The sequence below is a fragment of the Eptesicus fuscus genome, chromosome 14 (genome assembly GCF_027574615.1).
Source record: "Eptesicus fuscus isolate TK198812 chromosome 14, DD_ASM_mEF_20220401, whole genome shotgun sequence".
In the NCBI taxonomy this organism is placed as follows: Eukaryota; Metazoa; Chordata; class Mammalia; order Chiroptera; family Vespertilionidae; genus Eptesicus; species Eptesicus fuscus.
In genome coordinates, this window is record NC_072486.1 from 69,293,230 (window position 1) to 69,314,667 (window position 21,438).

The 21,438-nt window shown below is 43.3% G+C and overlaps 1 protein-coding gene across 1 annotated transcript in view; it reads right to left on the reverse strand.

The window, feature by feature from the left end:
* Positions 1 to 19,079, reverse strand: part of CPED1 (cadherin like and PC-esterase domain containing 1) — a 299,822-nt gene extending 280,743 nt beyond the window's left edge. Inside the window, exon 1 of the mRNA XM_008157594.3 lies at positions 18,425 to 19,079. Coding sequence (XP_008155816.2) covers positions 18,425 to 18,673 — 249 coding nt within the window. The 5' untranslated portion in view covers positions 18,674 to 19,079. The remainder of the gene's footprint in view (positions 1 to 18,424) is intronic.
* Positions 19,080 to 21,438: the final 2,359 nt, after the last annotated feature.

Sequence of the window (21,438 nt, forward strand, 5' to 3'; positions counted from 1 at the left end):
CAATTGGAATTGGGCAGTGTCAGCCCAAGAGTGATTAGGATGAAGTATGGTAGCAACCATACTTAGGTAAAAACTGCTGTTTGAATTTTAACCCTGCTATTCTGGCTTCTGTATGCACTTGCTTGCTTGGACAATAGGGTGGTCACCTCAGCTTCCAGACTGAGACCTGGAGACTCACAGAGGTAATTTTCCTGTGGCTGTGGACCAGGACTACAGGAGACTGAGTCCCACTGACTCAGTAGCTCCGGGAGTAGAAACTGTAGATAACCTTTAGAGATTACTGACTCCGCTTGGGTCTGCTTCTGTAAAAACCTGCTTTCCCAAGATAGGGCCACATTCCAATAATGTCCAGCAGGGGCTGGGAACCCCCCTGCAGGCTGTTCCCAGACTTTAGAATTTAGAACAAAGGAAAATTTTTGTGGTTTGGACCTTTAAAAGGACTGCCTACACCTGGGACAGCGCGATTGTGGACTCCACCTGCGTGTGGTGCTCTCGCGGCCATCCTGGCCAGTTCAATAAATCCTTGCCTGCTTTTTTTAATCAATCAGCAGCCTCCGGTGGTCTTATTTTTGATTCCAGGGTTCGACCCCACAACAAGGAGTGTGCCCCCCAACCCACTGTAGGAACCAGGGGCAAAACTATATATAAAGTATAGAAGCAAAGAAAGAAAATTCTTTTGTTGCCTGTCCCTGGAGGCACTTACAGGCTTAGAATTTGGGTTTGCTTACACAGGCCGCCACAGCACTAGAGCCACCTCAGTCTAATGGCCTCCTCGTTTAATTAATTTAACAACATAAAAACCTTAAACATTTTAATCATATGATTTTACAAGGTCTGTCAAATTACAAGTAGAATATGATAAATATAGTGTGTGCATTTAGGGACAATAAGAATTTATTTTTTAAAAATATATTTTATTGATTTTTTACAGAGAGGAATAGAGAGTTAGAAACATCAATGAGAGAGAAACATCAATCAGCTGCCTCTTGCACACACCCTACTGGGGATGTGCCCAGCAACCAAGGTACATGCCCTTGACCGGAATTGAACCTGGGACCCTTGAGTCCGCAGGCCGACGCTCTATCCACTGAGCCAAACCGGTTTCGGCAATAAGCATTTATTTTATTTAAATTTTATTTTTCAATTACAGTTTACATTCAATGCTATTTTGTATTAGTTTCAGTGTACAGCATAGTGGTTAGACAGTCATATACTTTACAAAGTGATCCCCCCAATATTTCCAGTCCCCACTTGGCACCACACATTGTTATTACATAGTTAATATAATGTTATTAACTATACTAGAGGCCCGGTGCATGAAATTCGTGCACAGGGGGAGGGGGTCCCCTCAGCCCAGCCTGCACCTTCTCCAATCCAGGACCCCTTGGGGGATATCCCTCTCACAATCTGGGACTGCTGGCTCCTAACTGCTCACCTGCCTGCCTGCCTGATCGCCCCTAACTGCCCCCATGCCAGCCTGATTGCCCCTATTTGCCCCCCCTGCTGACCTGGTCACCAACTGTCCCCCCCTGCCAGCCTGGTCGCCCCAATTTTCCCCCCCCCCATCAGCCTGGTCACCACCAATGCCCCCCACCCGCCAGCCTGGTTGTCCCCAACTGCCCACCCTGCTGGCCTGGTCATCCCACGCAGCCTGCTGTTCAGTCATTTGGTCATCCCTCACTAACTCCCCTGCCGGCCTTGTCGCCCCATGCAGCCTGCTGTTTGGTCTTTACTGTAACAGAGTCCTGGACAATTTGCATATTCCTGTATTATTAGTATAGATTCTTTATGCTGTATTTCTATCCCATGACTATTTCGTAACTCTTAATTTGTACTTCTTAATCCCTTCACCTTTTGGGATAATAAAGCACTTAAAAGTCATTGGTGTTCAAGTGCCCATTATGTTCCCATCCTATGGTGGTGGTTGGGGCAGGGATGGGGGTGGGTTGGGGACAGGGACCACACTTTGGTTCTGGGTGCAGCTGGAGGCCAAAGTTCTCTCCTCTGCGCATGCTTCAGCTGCATGACAAGTGGCTTAGGTCCATCCTCTCTAAAAAGCAACTCCGTGGTGTGGCTCAGTGGATAGAGCACCCGCCTGCAGAACAAAGGGTCCTGGGTTCCACTTGGTCAAGGGTATGTACCTCCATTGCAGGCTCATCCCCCGCCCAGGCCCTGGTCAGGGCACGTGCAGGAGGCAACCACATCAATGTTTCTCTCTGTCTTTCCCTCTCTCTTCCATTCTCTCTGAAAATCAATGGAAAAATATCCTCGGGTGAGGATTTAAAAAGTAATTAATCAATTAATTAGGTAAGTAAAAAGCAACTCTGGATCTTGCTAAACAGGAGAGGACCATTTTGAGCTGGGTCTGAGGTTACATAATCAGTGGACCATCTCTACTATTCTTCTCTGATAAAAACCCAGTGTTGAAGCAAACATTACATATGGATAAAAATGGCCACGGACATCATATATACAACGAACATACTTCCTAGGTTTGGGTGTTACATAAAAAATAGTTTGATAATTGCACAACTAAATATGATTTAATTTCATACTTTGTTATAATGTTCTATAAATAAATTTGCAGTGGAAATATAAAAAGCCCTTTATTGCATCCCCTCTTTTTTGGTTTAGAAGATATGGTCACTATTGTCTGCACTTAGGACCTTCAAAAGTATGCACCTGTGAAATTTCCCAGCCTCCCATTTTCATTCCTCCTTCTCCCCTCTCCCCTCTCCCTGCAAGGCTTGCTGCTCATCCTCCCACCACCCTTCCTGCCCAGTGATGACTTCACGCTCCTCCCAGCCCTGCAGCCTGGCCTGCGTTTCCCCACTGCACACCCGCAGCCCCTGGCCTCTGCAGCAGGCCACCGTGAGGGCATCTGTGGTGGCCAGCCTGGCATCTCTTAGCACCACGGCGAACACGCCCTACCTGGACAGATTCTAGCCAAATGACACAACTGGGGACACCAGGGTAGAAGTCAGGCACTGAGTTGGGGATGAAGATTTTCCATCCCCCGCCTCTCCAGTCTCCACGTTCATACCCAGAGAAGAGGATAAATTCCACATCCCACTTCAAATGTCTAATGTGTCCATCCCAGGCAGAGAGCGTCTCTGGCTCCATATTCACATCCCTGTACCAACAAGTTCATCGGGATTCTCTCCGGAAAGCCAGGCTCCCAGGAACTGCACAGAGGCGTCCGGACGAAAGCCAACACACTCCATGCAGGTGGCCCCGCAGCTCCAGGCCAGCAAAGGTCAGTGCCAGTATTTGGTTGAATGAAAGGCTGCAGGATAAAGGCACACATCTCACAAACCCGGAGGGGTTCTGCCTCATCCTACCCATGTGGGGGCCACAGTGATAAGAATAGGGGAGCCCTGGCCGGTTTGGCTCAGTGGATAGATCATTGGCCCTTGGACTGAAAGGTCCTGGGTTCAATTCCGTCAAGGGCACGTACCTTGGTTGCAGGCTAGATCTCTAGCCCCGGTCAGGGGCACGTGCAGGAGGCAACCAATCGATGTGTCACTCCCACACAGATGTTTTTCTCTCTCTCTCTGTCTCTCCACCTCTCTTCCACTGTCTCTAAAAATCAATGGAAAAGTATCCTCGGGTAAGGATTAACAACAAAAAAAGAAGAAGGGGCGGGGAGGGGGGAGACTGTGAAAGATTCAGACATGAACCTGCATAAAAGAAACATCCTGTCTTGTACCAAATTTTCACACCAAGCTCCCTTAAGTGCACATTTACTCCTAGGTACTTATTCTGATTTTATGTGTCCTCTGAGCACCCTTTTGGCTGTTCACTTTCCAGGCTTTTCTCATCTTGTCCCTTCAGCCCACTGGCCAGCACTAATATGCAACCTTAGCTATCCCTGGTGACTACCCTGGGTAACACTTTTCCCAGCCTGGCTGAGCCCCAAGAACCCTAGAGGCCTCCACCCAGTCTACCCTGATCCTGCTCATGTTGCCAGATGCTGCCCTATTATACCAACACATCATTACACAACCTCACATATTCCTTTCAAACTCTATCTTAGAGCTCTCAAAATTACACACTCAATCTAAATCTATACTAATAAAAGGGTAATATGCTAATTAGACTGAACATCTGGGTGACCTTCCAGAAGACATGTTGGCGGGGCCAAGGCAGAGGAGGTTAGAGGTGATCAGGCAGGCAGGGGAGAGCAGTTAGGGGGACCAGGCCAGCAGGGGAGAGCAGTTAGGGCAAACAGGCTGTCAGGGGAGAGCAGTTAGGAGGATCAGGCTGGCAGGCAGGTGAGCGGTTAGGAGCCAGAGGTCCTGAGGGGTCCCAGATTGGAGAGAGTGCAGGCTGAGCTGAGGGGACCCCCTTCCCGTGCACAAATTTCATGCACCGGGCCTCTAGTGCTTATATATTTAATGGCCAACTTTTTGCTTTAAAAATAAAAAGTTGGCCGGATGACAGTATTTAGTAATAGCACAACATAAGTACTACCTCTAAAGGAAAGAATAAACCATCATCTAATGCTGTTACCAAATTTTCAACTCCCTGAGCTCTAGAATCCTTCCTTTAGGGGACGAATGATGGCAGAATGGCATTTGGCATTCTGTGATGGCCTAGAAAAATGAGTCCCCTTCCTGGGAATCCAGTTTATTCTTAGAGGGTCCAGCACAAGGCGAGGATGTGGAGAAAAGGGAACCCTAGTTCACTGCTGGTGGGAACGCAAACTGGTGCAGCCGTTATGGAAAACAGTATGGAGGTTCCTCAAAAATTAAATATGGAACTGCCATTTGATCCAGTGATCTCACTTCTAGGAATATATCTTAAGAAACCCAAAGCACCAATCAGAAAGAATGCATGCACTCCTATGTTCATAGCAGCACAATTTACAATAGTTAAGATCTGGAAACAGCCCAAGTGCCCAACAGTAGATGAGTGGATAAAAAAGCTGTGGTACATTTATACCATGGAACACTATGCAGCAGTAAAAAAGAAGAATCTCTTACCCTTTGAGACAGCCTGGAGGGACCTGGAGAGTATCATGCTAAGTGAAATAAGTCAGTCAGAGAAAGACAAGTGTCACATGATTTCGCTCATATGTGGAATCTAATTAACAAAATAAACTGATGAACGGAGTGGATCCAGAGACATGAAAGCATGGAACAGAGTGTGGAATCTCGGGAGGGAAGGCAGAGGGGAGGGTGGGTAGGTGGGAGGTAATCAACCAAGGACCTTGTATGCATATATGCATGGCCCATGGACAGAGATAATGGGACAGTCAGGGCTTGGGGTAGGGAGTGGGGGCAGGGGCAGGCTGGAGAGGGTCAATGGGGGGAAAAGCGAGACATAAACTTTCAACAGTAAAGAATTATTTCTTTAAATTAGCTTATGCAGCACTAAAATACTTGGATAAATAGGTTTAGCTTGTGTGTAGGTTGTTTCAGATGTGTTAGCAATGTTTTCATTGTTTACTCAGAAAAAAAATAAAGATAGTTAATAATAAAGGGAGGAGTGATGAAAAGCCCATTTGAAATCACTTGTGCCCTCTGGGTATGCCCGGCAGGAAAGGTTTACTGCTCAGTAGGAAAGCCAACTTCCTGGTTGGTACTTTTCTAAGGTTAGGTGGCTCCTGCACTGCTACAGAAAAGTTAATTTCCTGTTCCATTTTCCCTGAAGCATTTGTGCACTTTGGCTTAATTAATACTAGATTTTCCACTAGGGAAGAACCAGGCGGAGGGCTGCAACTATTACACTTTCTATTGCTTGTTAAAGAAACAGTGAGACATCAAGAAGAAACTCAATTGCGACCGCACAGTTTGGGACTCCCAGTGACATTTTGAAATATAACTGTATAACTTGACATTTAAATAGCACACTATACTGTACCTTTTTAATGAAAAAGAAGGGGCATTCCTGGTACTTGGATTTATGTTGCTTATATGCATTCTCTCCCCTCAAGAGTCTCCAAATGCAAAGAGAATCTTTTCATGACATTATCCTTTGGGCTGTGTTAAATTAACTGCACAATGAGGCCATTAGAATGACGTGGATCTAAAGCCTCAGCAGCCTACATAAGCACACCAAAATCTGTCTATAAATGCCTCAAGATTATGAAATCAAAACAGAAGAACAACCAGAAACAAACAGCCAACTAGGCTTTACCTTATACTCAGTCATTTCCTTGCTTTGCTTCCACCTTTTCTCTATAAAAGTTTTTACCAGGTCTCCTGCTGCTGGAGTTCTCCTAACCACTTCTGGTTTGGAGCTGCCTGATTTGAATAGATTTTTGCTCAAATAAAACTCGTAACATTTTTAATATGCCTGTTTCTCCTTAAGTAATTTTTTCCCCCTGTTCTTTATATTCTCAATATTTTCCAGAGCACTCTGCTACAGTGTCTAATTTGATCCCATAACATCTCTGCAACAGACATTTCCATCCCCAGGCTACAGTCTAGAAAAATGAAACCCGAAGGAGTCACTTGTCCATGGTCACTCAGTCTTCACCATTGGAACTGGGTCCCCATTGGTGCTTGTGCCTGGAGAGTGAGTGGGCACAGCAGGGTCAGACTCAGATGCATGGACCTTTGACAGATGGCTCCGAAGGTTCCCAGAAGTCTGCACCCCCCCACCCCCCACAACATCCACTCTTTCTTCCATCATCAGGACCCTGGAGCAATATTACTGTTTAAATAAATTCCATTTTCTCTCCATAAGTTATTCACTATCATCAGGCTTTTTCACTTGCCTGACTCTCCCATCCCTGAATTGACCTTCCCCGCCCCGCCCCCTCCCAGATCACTCTCTTAGGCATAGTCAGAATATACTTAGAGCAGCAGAAATCAGCTCATTTGTCAAGATCAGTTGTGAGGTGTATAAGAAATTGACTATAGCCCTGGCTGGTGTAGCTCAGTTGGTTGAGCATCATCTGACATACCAAGAAGTCACTGGTTTGATTCCTGGTCAGGGCACATGCCCGGGTTGCAGGCTTGATCCCCAGTAGGGGGCATGCAGGAGGCAGCTGACCTCTCTCTCTCTCTCTGTCCCCTCTCCCTTCCTGTCTCTCTAAAAAAAAAAAAAAATATATATATATATATATATATATATATATATATATATATATATATACCGTATATAAAAGTCTAAGCGATCAAAAGACTGAACCACTGGAATGACTGGAATGACCGGTCGCTGTGATGAGCACTGACCACCAGGGGGCAGATGCTCAATGCAGGAGCTGCCCCCTGATGGTCAGTGCACGCCCACAGTGGCCTGGTGGCAGCCACTCCCTCATTAGTCCTGCAGGTCCAATCTCCAGAGAATGGGCTCGGCACTGAGGGACCAGCACCACCGGCCTCCTGAAAGTTGGCCTCAGCACCGTCGTCACTTCCCTTCCCTAGACACTCTGCAAGGAAGAAAGGATATAAAAGTGGCTGCCAGGTGGCTCCCGACAACCAGTGGGGACCATCAGCGAGATGGATCCAGATCCCGGGCCCACCCAGAGGGCAGATCACGTCGTGCCTCCCCCCACCCCGTGGGGATCCCACCCATGCACAAATTCATGCACCGGGACTCTAGTAAAATATAAACGCTTTTTTTTTTTAATCTAATGAAGAAAAGACATAGGCTGAGGATCAAAAATATGTACTGCACGTGCATTCTTGAAACAAGAACAATATAAGCCATCTAAAGTGCTTATTTTTGTGCCGGAGCTAAACCCAGCTTCTCAGGGGCAGGAAGGACACATCGATTGGGTGCCAACTCTGGTCTGCCACCATTTTTGGTGTTTCCAGACACACATTCAATTCTCATAAGTAGGGCTTAGTTAGCTCCATATTTCCAGTGAGAAAACTGAGAGTTTAGAAATCCGGGTAAAATGTGTCTGCGTCCTATAGCTAGTAAATGACACAGCAGGAATTGGAACCAACACGTACCAAAGCCTCTGTTGCTTCCACAACATACCTATGCTCTGTGAGACTTCTTAGCCAATATACGTCACAGGCTTGAAAGTAGAAGCCTTGCTGGAGATAGTTAGGTTTGTTCTCACCAGCAATGTGCAGAGTAACGAAGCCTCCTGCTTAGCAAATTGCCCCGATTGAGATTCAAACTAGTGTGGGTTTCTCAAGAGTCCCCACGTAAGGATTAGAGACACCAAATACAGTAATATTTCAGAGCACGTGACCAGACCCATCTGTACCTCCAACTCCATGTGCTCTTCTTCATAATAATTTTGGCTCATTTTTTATTTTGAATCATAAGTACCCTTAGCCTCCGCTAGTGAATTTAATTGAAAAAAACGTTTCATGAAGATCTTTATATATAGCAAAGATCAATTCCTATTTTGCCATTGTATTCCCTTCTTCACCCTGTACGTCATATGTTTTGTTTTTAACACAGTTGACAAAGTACTGTTTCCCTTGCAAATGTCCAACTTCGGTATAGTTTCTGTTGGAGAACATAAGTCCTATTTTAGAACATGAGCTCATCTTCTCAGTGAACCTGGCTATCTAGAAAAAAATATCCAAAGGAAACCAAAGGGAAAAATGAAACCAAGACATTCCTTTTGCCCCAAAAGGCCATACACGCCAAGTTGATAACAGGAAGCACTTTTTTTATGTCATTGGTTTCCATTTCAAAGGGCTTATCTAATGTGAGTTCCTAACTAACTGCATTAGAAGAAGAAACAGAATTCATTAGAGAAAGAAGCAGAAGCTATTGACACGTCTTGAAAAAGAAAACAAGACAGAATGAAACTTATAAACTGGTTAATTTCTTGATTCACAGGAAATTTCACATAACTTGCTTAAATGAGCTTCATCAAGGCTCCATTAAAATTTATCTGAGTAAGCAAATTTAAATTTAAAATTCTCTCGGTATGAACCATTTCCACCCATGTGCATATTTCATTATAAAAATTTAACATAGCTCTAATCAACTATCTCAGAGAAATCTACAGGCATTAAATGCTCATCAGTAAGCCCAACTGATTCTATGAAAGTTGTATACCTATTAGTATTCTGACAACATCTCCTGGGAGTCTTTTATACACAGACCCCTGTATTTTACATGCTACCAGCATGATTTCAAAATCTTTACCTTCAAATCTGAGGTTGACAAAGAAGCCAAGAGAGATGAAAAGAAGTTAGAAAATAATTGTGAAAGAACATTGGCTTTTGCTTTTTATTGGTTCGTTTGTTTTAATATGATAGAACCTTGAGAATGTTTATAGGATACAGATCCCAACGAGACAAATGAGCTGAAGAGAATAGGAAAGACAGATGATAATTGAAGAAGCAGATTCAATGCAGCAAAATGGCAGGATGATTAGCATTAATCAGAAATGCAAGAAATGGCCGGGAGTTCAAGGGATACAGGTACAGGGAAAACGATGGAGTGGAGAACTTGAGAGTTCAGCAAAGAAAAAGAAAGAGAGGGAAGAAGTGGTCCCTCTCATTTCCTTTCCTAGCCTCTGGTCCAAAGCAGGCCTTCTCTGACCCTTAAGTTCTTGATTCATTTATTTATTCACTCACTGACTATTTCACTCAGCGCTCACTAGGTGTCAGACACTGTTTTGGTAGGGAAGGTGTAGCAGTAAGTGAAATGAACTCCTTGCTCTTAAAGAATTTATATTCTATGTGGGGAGGCAGACAGTACATACATGGGGGAGGGGAGAGGGTACAAAAGTAGGTGTACAGTTGTTCGTATAAAACACAATACTATAATTAGTAAATGATAGTACAAGAATAAACTGTGTTTTGTGCACTCACAACTCTAAACATACTTTTGCCCAACCCTGCATATATATTTGTTCAGGGTCCAAAATTTCAACCTTTTCCCCTACTGCCACCTAACTCATCTTTCTACATCCCCACCTATAGCATCTTATTTATCCCAATATTGCAAACTAAAAAAACACACAAAAGGAATTCAAACTGAAGACCTGGCCTACAAGAAGCAGACCTGACTCTGCAGTGACATATCAGCCTTCCTAAATTTGTCTTGGTTCTAACAGTTCATTTTCCTGTGAAAAGGCATTACTTAGAGGCTGGCAACAGGGAGAGAAACCCAACAAGGCTTTCATCCCAGGCACGCTTGCCCAAGTGCTTATATGCACTTCAACAATTGCTTATTGAAGGCCAGAGGTTAGAGTCTGGAGGGAATGAGTAAATGAGTAAATCTTCAAGGTATTAAATAATTATTCTTTTTTTAAAAAGATATGTTTTATTGATTTCAGAGAGAGGAAGGAAGGAGAGAGAGAGATAGAAACATGGATGAGAGAGAAACATTAATTGGCTGCCTCCTCCACGCCCCCTATGGGGGATCAAGCCCAAAACCTGGCATGTGCCCCCATCAGGAATCAAACCTGTGCCCTCTTGGTGTGTGGGACCCAATCAACCAACTGAGGCACATGGCAAGGCTAAATAATAATTATTCTGATACTTAACATTCAATGAGCACTTTCTATCTGTCAGACACTTTAAGGGCTTCACGGGACTTATTTCATTTAAGCCTCACATTAGCCTAGTAAGGTAGGTGACAATATATCCACTTGTAGGCGAGAAAACAAAATCCTAAAGAGGTCAAGAGCTGTGCCCAAGGCCATGAGGAAACAGTGCTATTCATCTGACTCCAGAGCTCAGGTGCTGAACTATGCTGCCTCCCACTTCATTCTTTTCCTAGGGCTGCCATAGCAACTACTGAATGCTTTTCAGGAGCAATATTGTAGGAGTTGTGCATAGATGGTTTCAAATGTGAAGGTATATTGAGGGGTAACTAGTTAGACTACTGAAATAGTCTAGGTTGGTGACAATGAGGGCACAGCATAGAGATTGTGGAGGTAGACTCTAAGATTTTGAAATATTGATAATTCTCTGGATTCAAGAGTAAATTCCACTCTTTACATGGCCATAAATCTTGTGCAAAGGTGATACTTACTAAGGTCCCTCAGTATGATGAAGGGACAAAGGCACATCATGGTCTCAGAGAGAAGTTCAAAGTCAGAGCTAGAAAAGGTAACATTATAAACTACACAGAGGGAATCTAGGCATGGGTCAGAAACGAGGGAGATGCAGACAGACTCGTTGAGTGGGGTTGAAACAAATGGTCCCAAATAAGGGCTGTGAACAAGGCAAGGATGTTGTGGCCTTTACACAACAATGTAAATATAAATAGTCCTACTGAACTGTACTCTTAAAATGGTGAAGAGGATAAATTTTATATTTTGTTTCTTACCTCAATTTAAAATTTTTCTATAGGTAACAATTTTAAAAAAGAAATCTGAAAAATGTCACCTTTCTAACTTGGAGCTGTCCAGGCAGATCAGTGACAGGCCCGACAGATTAGGTGATGGGCAAGTTATGGAGAAAGAGTAATAACTATCGAATATAACTAAGTTTTAAAACCTATGCATCCAGGGAAATGGGGAAGGGGTAGTCCTATTCCTGGAAATAGAGAGGTCAATAATAGTCATTGACTTGGGCATGAACATTTTGAGAGAAAATTATTTGAGTTTTCATAGTTCTTGTTACTCCTCAATAAAAGATTGCAAGAGAAATTGGAGATGCAGGTCTGGAGGTTCAAGAGTGAAAGCTAAGCTAGAAATGCACATGCTATGTTATCTGTAAAAGGGTGAAAATGAGCAATATGCAAAGTTGATACAACCACTGAAGGGCACAATAAACTAAACCTGGGAATGTCTTTTAGCATCGGAGTAAATGAACCCAGAAAGGAGACCACACGTTATTCATCTTGGTCACAGAGTAACCCTGCCGTGTCACAAAACTCAAAGGGGCAGTTTCTAGAACAAGCTGTACACAACGGTGTGAAATTCTTCAGAGAAGAAAGATGTGGGTTGAAAAGAAATTATTTGATTTGGTAGCCAAGGAGTCATCAAGATGGATGGGTGGTTCAGTAGGAAAAAAGGCCAACGGAAAAGGGTACGGAATGGGGAGGGGTGGCCAGGAGTGCACCCAGAGATATCCCGCTACAGGTTCCCTGAACGAAGGGAGAGAGAAGGCGCACATTGGGTGAGGTGGGCTGCCAGGGACAGGGACAGCTTGTTTTCTCAGTCCTGAGCATGTTTCTGCTCAGAAGGGCTGGTCTGATGGGGAGGTATAAATGGTAATACTGTAACTAGTGAAGAGTACCTCTGGAGTCAGTTCTGGAAAAGGTCGAAAGACCATGTTCAAGAACACAAGGAAAGTAAGATTTGAAATTGCCTCCCAACTGCTCTGCCTATCTTCTGTTCTATCCACTCCAGTCCATTCTGGAGTATTCTCTCTACAACATAAATCTACTCATGCACTTCCAAACTATTCCATAAATATTCACTTAATGAGTAAAGAAAAATGAATAAATAAATTAAGGAATGAATGGGGTGAGGAGGAGAAAGAGGAGGATTCTCAGTGAGGTAATTACAGACAGGTTATTTCAGATCATTTCACTTAAGGAAAGTGATGCCGTTTCAAGAGTAAGAGCACATTTTGATGTTTTCTATGGATTTCAGAAAGCAAATTAACATAACTACTGTATCGGACACTAGATCACCTTGCCTCCCGAACCTCTCCGGTGGGCATTACTCAGGCCATAGCTGTGGTAAGCTGTGGACACTGTTTTCACCACTTGGGAGTTCTTAGGAACAGTACTGGTTGAAAAGGAGGGAGCGGCTCCTCTGAGGCCCTGGCTCCCCCATGGCTGCCCAGAGAGTCCATCTAACACTACTTGGAAGTAGGATGGGGCAAACTCTAGCCAATGAAAGACAGAAAAGGGGAAAAGCTAGGAGATAAATTGCTAGCCCTTCTTGCCCACTTCCCCCAGTGCCAGTACTGAGACGCAGCAGTTTAACACAGACTCTCTGAAAATGTCTCCCAATAACCCACCCATTTCTGTTCGCTCTCCCCCTTCCTTTTTGCTCCCCACTTTTGTGTCCTGGGATTGCACCATTCAATAAGTTGTTAACATGAACTCTGTGCCTCTGCTTCTGTTTCTAGAAAACCTGGTCTAAACAAGTAATTTTGGGACATTTTTCAATGTTCAATATCTTAGGAGATATTTGAAGCACGTTATTAGAAGCACAAACAAAAACATATTTGTACTGAGAACATTCGTTTATTTGCATTGGGCTATGTTTGGACACTGGAAAGAGTAGTTGCAAAGAATAGTTGCAGTCACTGAAGGAGAATGAAAAGTCAAGAAGAAATGGTGAATGGACAATCAAGCAATAAGGAAATAGTCATTCTCCTTGCAGAATATCAGCAGGAGATAATCAGAAACACATGGCTATGGCGAGTACAGATGTAGTCCCCAGATAGCAAAGTTTCCACTAAAGGAGCCCACATTAAGGAGATTTTCTCCCATTGTGTCTGTTTGTAATTAATGTGTTCCTGTGTTATGACATATTAAAGTGTTAGATTCCAAGAAACAAAAAAAAAAATCTACTGAGTGACGTATCTCAATGAAGACAACTGAAATCGTCTTCAGTTTATATATTAAACTGAAATAATTTTAAGGCACAACAAATTACCAGCTAAAATTCAGACAACTATGAAATGACAAAAAGTATATTTGCTTAGCAAAGCCCTTTGGGGAGTTAAAATGGAAAAAAGGAATTAAAAATTGGCCAGAAAGAGGGAGAGTACTTCCTTGCTGTGGAAAGTTGGCATACACTATACCATGATCTCAATCTGTACTGAAACCGTTTTAGACATTGAACCAGATCCCAATCGTAAAGATGTGAAGGGAGCAGTCAGTCACCCACCTTTGAATATTTGCTACTACAAATATTTAACCCTCTGTGCCCAGGCTGATATAGCACAAAAGGTCTTCTCTTCAAACAACTGAAACCAAAAGACTGGGACATACTCATTGCTCATTCATAAAAGTATGAAAACGATGATTCCAGAAATACTCTGTGAGTACACTTTGGTTTCTGAACGTGTATTCCTACAGACTGCACAGCAGTCATTAAATCATTTTTTCAAATGTCCTCAGGTAGATTCTTTAAGAATTTTTTTTCCTTTTGTACATTTATAAATCCAGATGCAACTGCCACTTCCTGGAGGGGCAGTTAGTTTAAAGTTTAAATGTATTACTTTTTAAGCATGTGTCATGTTTCTTTTTTTAAAAATATATTTTATTGATTTTTTACAGAGAGGAAGGGAGAGGGACAGAGAGTTAGAAACATCGATGAGCCGAGACCGGTTTGGCTCAGTGGATAGAGCGTCGGTCTGCGGACTGAAAGGTCCCAGGTTCGATTCCGGTCAAGGGCATGTGCATTGGTTGCGGGCACATCCCCGGTAGGGGGTGTGCAGGAGGTAGCTGGTCGATGTTTCTCTCTCATCGATGTTTCTAGCTTTCTATCCCTCTCCCTTCCTCTCTGTAAAAAATCAATAAAATATATTTAAAAAAAAAAAAAGAAACATCGAAGAGAGAAACATTGATCAGCTGCCTCCTGAACACCCCCTACTGGGGATGTGCCCACAACCAAGGTACATGGTACATGCCCTTGACCGGAATCAAACCTGGGACCCTTCAGTCCGCAGGCTTACGCTCTATCCACTGAGCCATACCGGTCAGGGCTAGCATGTGTCATGTTTCTTAGTATTTCTTTAGGTCTGAATAGCTGAAGGGAATTATGATTTTTCCCAGAGAATTGCACATACACATACATACAACATTTCCATAAAGTACATAAGCTCGGTAGACACCTCATACATCCAAATACTTTCTGGAATCCATGAACCTCAGGTCAAAGCCAGCTGCTTTAAGTAACTTTAAAAATCACTTAAAGATGGATAAACACAAGTAAGGGAAAGCCCTAGTAGCATGCATATTTTGGTATGCCAATCAAAGTAAAAACAAATCCCAAAATTTTTTTAAATTTTTATTATTTTTTTAATCAGAGAGGAAGGGAGAGAGAGAGAGAGAGAAAAAAAAAACATCAATGATGAGAGAGTCATTGATCAGCTGCCTCCTGCATGTCCCCCATTGGGGATCAAGCCTGCAACCTGGGCATGTGCCCTTGACTGGAATTGAACCCAGGACCCTTCAGTCTGCAGGCCGATGCTCTATCCACTGAGCAAAACCGGCCAGGGCAAATCCCAAATTTTATAGATAGAAACAATGCTTCTACAAAAGGCCTAAAAGCTATATTTTAGGTCTTAAGGAAAAGCTATGTAGTATCTCATCAGTATTTTTTTTTTATAATCCTCACTTGAGGATATTTTTCCATTGCTTTTTCAGACAGTGGTAGGCAGGGAGAGAGGAAGGGAAGGAGGGAGGAAGAGAAAGAGAGGCAGAGGGAGAGGGAGAGAGAAAGTGGGAGAGAGAGAGAGAGAGAGAGAGAGAGAGAGAGAGAGAGAGAGAGAGACAGAGAGAGAAATATTGATGTGAGAGAGACATATAGACTGGCTGCCTCCCGCATGTGCCCCAGGGAGTGAACTCACAACCCAGGTACATGCCCGTGGTGGGAATCGAACCTGAGACCTTTTGGTGGCAGGGCCAATGCTCTAACCACTTGGCAACTCCAGCCAAGCTCTCATCTGTCATTTTTTTAAATATATTTTTATTGATTTCAGAGAAGAAGGGAGAGGGAGAGGGAGGGAGCGATAGAAACATCAATGATGAGAGATGATCATTGATTGGCTGCCTCCTGCATGCCCCCCACTAGGGATTGAGCCCACAACCCAGGCATGTGCCCTTGACTGGAATCAAACTCAGGACCCTTCAGTCCACAGGCCAATGCTCTATCCACTGAGCCAAACTGGAGAGGGTTAATTATTTTTAAATAAATTTCATAAGTAGCTGTTTTTGAGAATAATCTATATGTTGACCCCAAAGACATTACTTTTTTCAATTAAGCTATCTGAAAGAATATTAATATTCAAAACTGGATTATTATTCAATTCTCTTTTGGATCAATTACTATAAGAATAACTAATTTATACCTGATTTAAACTAACTTCCACATGCTACGTTCTCTCTAGCTTCCTTTCTATCTCTACAAAAAATGGCTCTAAACCAATGGCTGGCACAGGTTCAGTTAAAAATAGAGGCATGTGGCAAGTGTTTGGAAATTTAGTGTTCATATCTATTGGATTTCTGGACTGTAATTGTGAATTTAGAATCTTGCTTATGATTAAAATATTTAAGACTATCAACAATTTGGAAAAAAAAATCATCATGTGTTTGTCATTTTTTGTGAAGAAAAATTCTAGAGTGAATGTTTTACGCAAGCAGCCAAAAAGATCCAAAGTGAAATGAATTTTCCTGGGACAGCCTAGAAATAACAGTTAACATATGCCTAAGTTACAGACAAAAGCAGGATGCATGTAAAAGCAAGTAGGAAGTACAAAGGACTGTTAAATTAATGAATAAAAACCTTTTTGTCCAAATTTCTTAGCAAAAATTTTAGGTACTTAAGGAGCAAAACCATCTCAACTATTTTTAAAGAAATTATATTTATTAATATTAGAACCAAACAAGAAGTGACTTTCAAAGTCACAGTTTACACCCATCATAAATTTGATGTGCTAAAAAAACAAAAACAAAAAAATTACAAGAGTTAAGTTAATGCTAGTATAAGTAAACAAAAATACACATTCTTCCATTACTTTAGAGCCGTGGTCGGCAAACTGCGGCTCGCGAGCCACATGCGGCTCTTTGGCCCCCTGAGTGTGGCTCTTCCACAAAATACTACAGCCTGGGCGAGTCTATTTTGAAGAAGTGGCGTTAGAAGAAGTTCAAGTTTAAAAAATTTGGCTCTCAAAAGAAATTTCAATTATTGTACTGTTGATATTTGGCTCTGTTGACTAATGAGTTTGCCGACCACTGCTTTAGAGTATTTAATAATTGATTCTCACTTGCAGCTGATGTTCATCTAGAAGTATTTCTAGTTAACTTATTTATCTGCTATTTTTTTGCATAAATATTTCTTGGTCAAGATGCTTCTTGACATTATTGATAAAATAAGTCATTAAAAGTTTTCAGATTGTCTTCATTCTAACCAGTGATGGGCAACCTTTTGAGCTTGGTGTGTCAAACTTCGCCAAAAAACTGAGCATAACTCGGGTAGTGTGTCACTTTGAGGAAAAAACTAACTCCAAGACTCTAGTCGCAAATGTTTCATCCTCAGGAGCAGCAAATGTTTCATCCTCGGCATGTGGCCGCGTGTCATCAGAAATGGCTACGTGTGTCAGTGCTGACACGCGGGTCATAGGTTCGCCATCACTGTAAATCTAACCTAATATTATTTTGTATTTCAGTAAATTCTTAGAGTTGTGCTTTCACAAATTACTATTAGATCTTTGAATTTATTTTTATTTAGAGCCGGTTAGATGGACCATGTCAGAATGCTGGCCCAGTGGCCTGCCTGAACATCTTGGAGCATCAGTGATCTTGTCTGTAAAATAATGACACTCATACCTACCTTAGCTCTCTCACGGGGTTGAGTCCCATGTGAAATCCATAAAGAGCTTTTAAAAACAAGATGGTACTGGTGCTGGAGGTGTTATCGATAATGGTAAAAGTGCTGTTTGGTATTTAACAAGAAATTCTGCTCCAAACAATAACCGTGATCATAGAATTTACTGCAGAAATAAGATATTAGTTTACAGATTGCTAAATTATCTTGCTGCAATACCTGCTGTGGCGTAGAAATCATTGACTTTGCTACTGTGAATTTTGTCTGTGTGTTTTCTTTTTCTTTTATTTATTTTTTTAGACCGGACTATTTTAAATATCATGTCACTGACAGGCATAAAGAGGGGTGGTATTTTAAAATAGGAATTGGAGCGTTTTCATGTGTTTTGTGTTTTCTCTAACACTTGACAAGTGAGATTAATAAAGTTAATTAGCAGAGTATAAGTATAGGATAATCTACATTTTCCTAATTCTATAAGCAATAAAATGCAGTGTATCAATTCTTTTGAAGAAACCTATTGTAATTTTCTTTTAAATGCTTCAGAAATAAATATTTGCTCTAGAAATGTGTTCACCAACAAAAACTGATTTAACCTATTACAAAATGAAATTTGGGAGTATCTTGGAGTCTGGAGTGGTCTGAGTGCTCACACTGGCTGCCTTGAGGAAAGAAACATTTAGTGTTTATCAACTAATTTTAGGGATCTTTATTTATGTTCCTAAACTTTAAATCTTTAGTTCTATTAGCATCCTGAGTTTTAGAAAGCATTCAGACCACTCCCACCTCCTCCAAATTGCCTATTTCATTCAGCTGGAATGAAGTGAAAACCTAAGAGAGAAAATAATGGCCAGGACTTTCTGGGAATAAAAAGAAGTTTGAAGCAACATGTGTTTGGCTGTCATGAGGTCACTCTCTGGGCTGGGTATACCCTGGACCTCTTTCAGAACTCATCATGCAAGTTAATTTTAGTTTTGCAGAAAGGACAGAGCGAGGCAGAAAATGTCAAGGTTAAGCTTATGACCGCCTTACCGTTCTGATGTCGCGAGCATTGCCAGGGAGAGAGAAGCACCGTTCGTCCACAGACCATCTTCTCTTGCATCTGCTGGCCTGGGCGTCGGGGGGCGTGTTGGGGGCAGCCCCAGGCACAGTGGCTGCGAGCTTCCTCGCCCCTCGGAGTGTCAGGCTCTGGTAGAAGAGGCAGAGGGCCACCACCAAGCCCACCAGGAAGGGCCGGGGGCAACGTCGCCGACGACAAAGGAACCCTGGACGCCAGACCATGACCAGTTCAGCTGCACTTGGCCCCTGTCCGCGTCGCCGGAGAAGTCATAGCAGCGATTTCTTGTCAGCATGAAGAGGACAAATCCGCCTCCTTCTCCCACAGCCTAAGTGAAGATTGCTCCATCCCGCTTAAGAACTTTCCGAAGAATCATGCCAAAGAGTTATAGGTCCCAGAAGTCGGAGACGGCTACGAAGCGCCTTTCCATGGATGACAGTAAAACGTGGGCTGGCCTGGGTGAGATAATAACGGTTTTAAAAGGACGTCCAAATAATCATAGTCGTAACCGGTAACCCGAGGGGACCCCAGGCTGCCCAACTGTTGCTTCCGGCGATGCCTTATTTCCACAACATCCTTCAACTCACAGTGACGACATCACAGGGAAAGAGAAGACACCCCCAGGGTGCCTCTGGGACCTCTGAACAGCTCCGAAGAGCGCAATCGGTTAAAACGCAAAGCGCCCGTGGTGCAGCGGGGGGTGGGGGTGGAGGGGGGTGCAGCTTGCCTTAGCAGGTCCCCAGTTTTCCCCCGGTTTTAAAAGCTGCCCCGCTTTCCGCCTTCCAACTTCCTTAGCTGCTTCCCTTCATTCAGTTTCAAGTCGCCACTTTCCTGCAAGCACTTGTGGCTCTGACCATAAAAACGGAATAAACGGGTTGCACGGAGAGGGTTCCCGTTGGGGTTTTTGCCTGTTATTTTGTAGCATTCCGTTTCAAGTTCAAAGTTCTGTGTACTTACTCGGTTTTCATCCTTTTAGCCAGAAAAAAAAAAGTTTCCACGAGTCCCTAATGGATTGTTGATCGGAGCCACTCGGAAGGAAACACCCCGTCCTGTGACTCCAATTCATCGGACACACACGCGCGCGCGCGCGCAGACACAGCCACACGCGCGCCTGCCGCCCTCCAGCCCTCCCGGCGGGGAGCTGCGGCCCGCACCCCGCAGCCAGCAGGCCGGGGAGCGGGGAGCGGGGAGCGGGGAGCGGGGCGGAGCTACTCTCCGGGCGCCTCCGGCCCTGGGGCAGCCTGGAGCCGCGCGTTCAGCTCCGGATCAGACAAGGTGGGCATCCATAGACTGGGGGCATCGGTACTCATTTCCCCGAAACGTGACGGCCTCCGCAGAGCTGCAGCAATTTAAATGCACAATTGATGTTCCATGCCTTAGGTAATTTCTTTTTCCTAAGACAATGGTGCAAAAACAAATAGCCCTGCGTCCACTGATGACAAACGTCGAGGATCTTCCCTTAGGGGATTGTGGTCCCTCTTTTGGGGGATAAGTGGGCACAACTCCTGTCTGGACCCCAGAACAGCAAGCCTGTTGTACGCACAGAACAACTGAGCTTTCTGTTTGGTACCTAACTCATTTCACAGTTGTTCAAAGGCTAATTGCTGACACGTCTTATAAGGAGTTGATGGGAGCGGGTATTGGGTAACTTTTGCTCAGTAGGAAGTGGTACACAGCAGGCTTTGTCCATATTCAACGCCATCTACTGCTGCTCCACAGACCGCCCCAAGGACACTCCCAGCCAGGCATTCTGCAGACTCCATCCACGTTTGCTGAGTCAGCTGAGGGAACTTCAAGGAGGAAAGCAATCTGTCTTGTGCTTGGTGCTCACCTCTCCCTGCCCCCGCTTTTCAAAATCTGCCGGTTTAGGCTCATAACAGACATTCCCCAAAGGCTCTGAATCTAAATAGATGTTGTAGCCTGTTTCTAACCCCAAGTCATTCTTGGGGGCTGAGGTCCTCCTGTGAGGCCACACCCCCAGAGTGATTCCACGCTTTAGGCACATTCCTGTCAGTCACTTGGATTTTGTGATACGGGGCGCCCCCTAGGGGTGCCCCGCTACTATAGAATGGTCATCTTACAGATAGGAAACTGTCAACACCGTTATAAAACAGATTAAAATTTTAGAGAATACATATTCACATTGAATCTAAACTTATTCCAAGTCCTTGCATATATTTCCTCCAGTGTGTTTAATACTAATTTACAGAGCTAGAGTCGTCAATCCCGTGACAAATGAAGGAATAGAGAAAAATGAAATGACACTTGACTTTAGGAAGCCAAAAGGTTTTGTAGAAGAAATGGCTAAACAATGTGTTTTGGAAGATCTAGTGTTGGTGAATGCACTGTGACTTGCAACATCATAGGAATTACGAGATCTCTAAGCTGGAGTTGTTCTGTGTTGATGAGGTCCAGGGTGTGACAAAGTTATTTACTAGGTGAAAGGAATGGAACAGGTGCAGTTCTATTAAGTCAAAAAGTCTGGAAAACCAAGAATTTGAGAAATATCAAGGGTCATTCGTGTGCATTGTTAAATTGTTGAGTACAGGATACAAAAGAGAGCATAAAGCAGATACTAAAATCATATTGCCGTTTGGACTAGGGCAGTGGTCGGCAAACTGCGGCTCTGTTGACTAATGTGTTTGCTGACCACTGGACTAAGGGAAGTGAAAAATAGCAGCATAGATAATTTTGGAGCTAGACTTCAGATAACAGGAGTTAGAAAGAAGGTGGGAAATTAGTGTTCTAGAAATGATGCCAGCAGATTGAAAAAAAAAAAAAACATTTCCTATTTTACCAATAGTCTGAGGAAGAAGCTAGTAGACAAAGGGATGTCTGATAGAAAAAGGTTAGTTAGAGTGGGATGGTGGGAAGAAGAGGTGGAAAGAAGTTACAGCAAAAAGTAGAACCCAACTAAGGGAATCCATAAATAGCATTTGATATTAAAGTTAACCCAACCTGAATATGGATCATGTTGCTCTTTATCAAT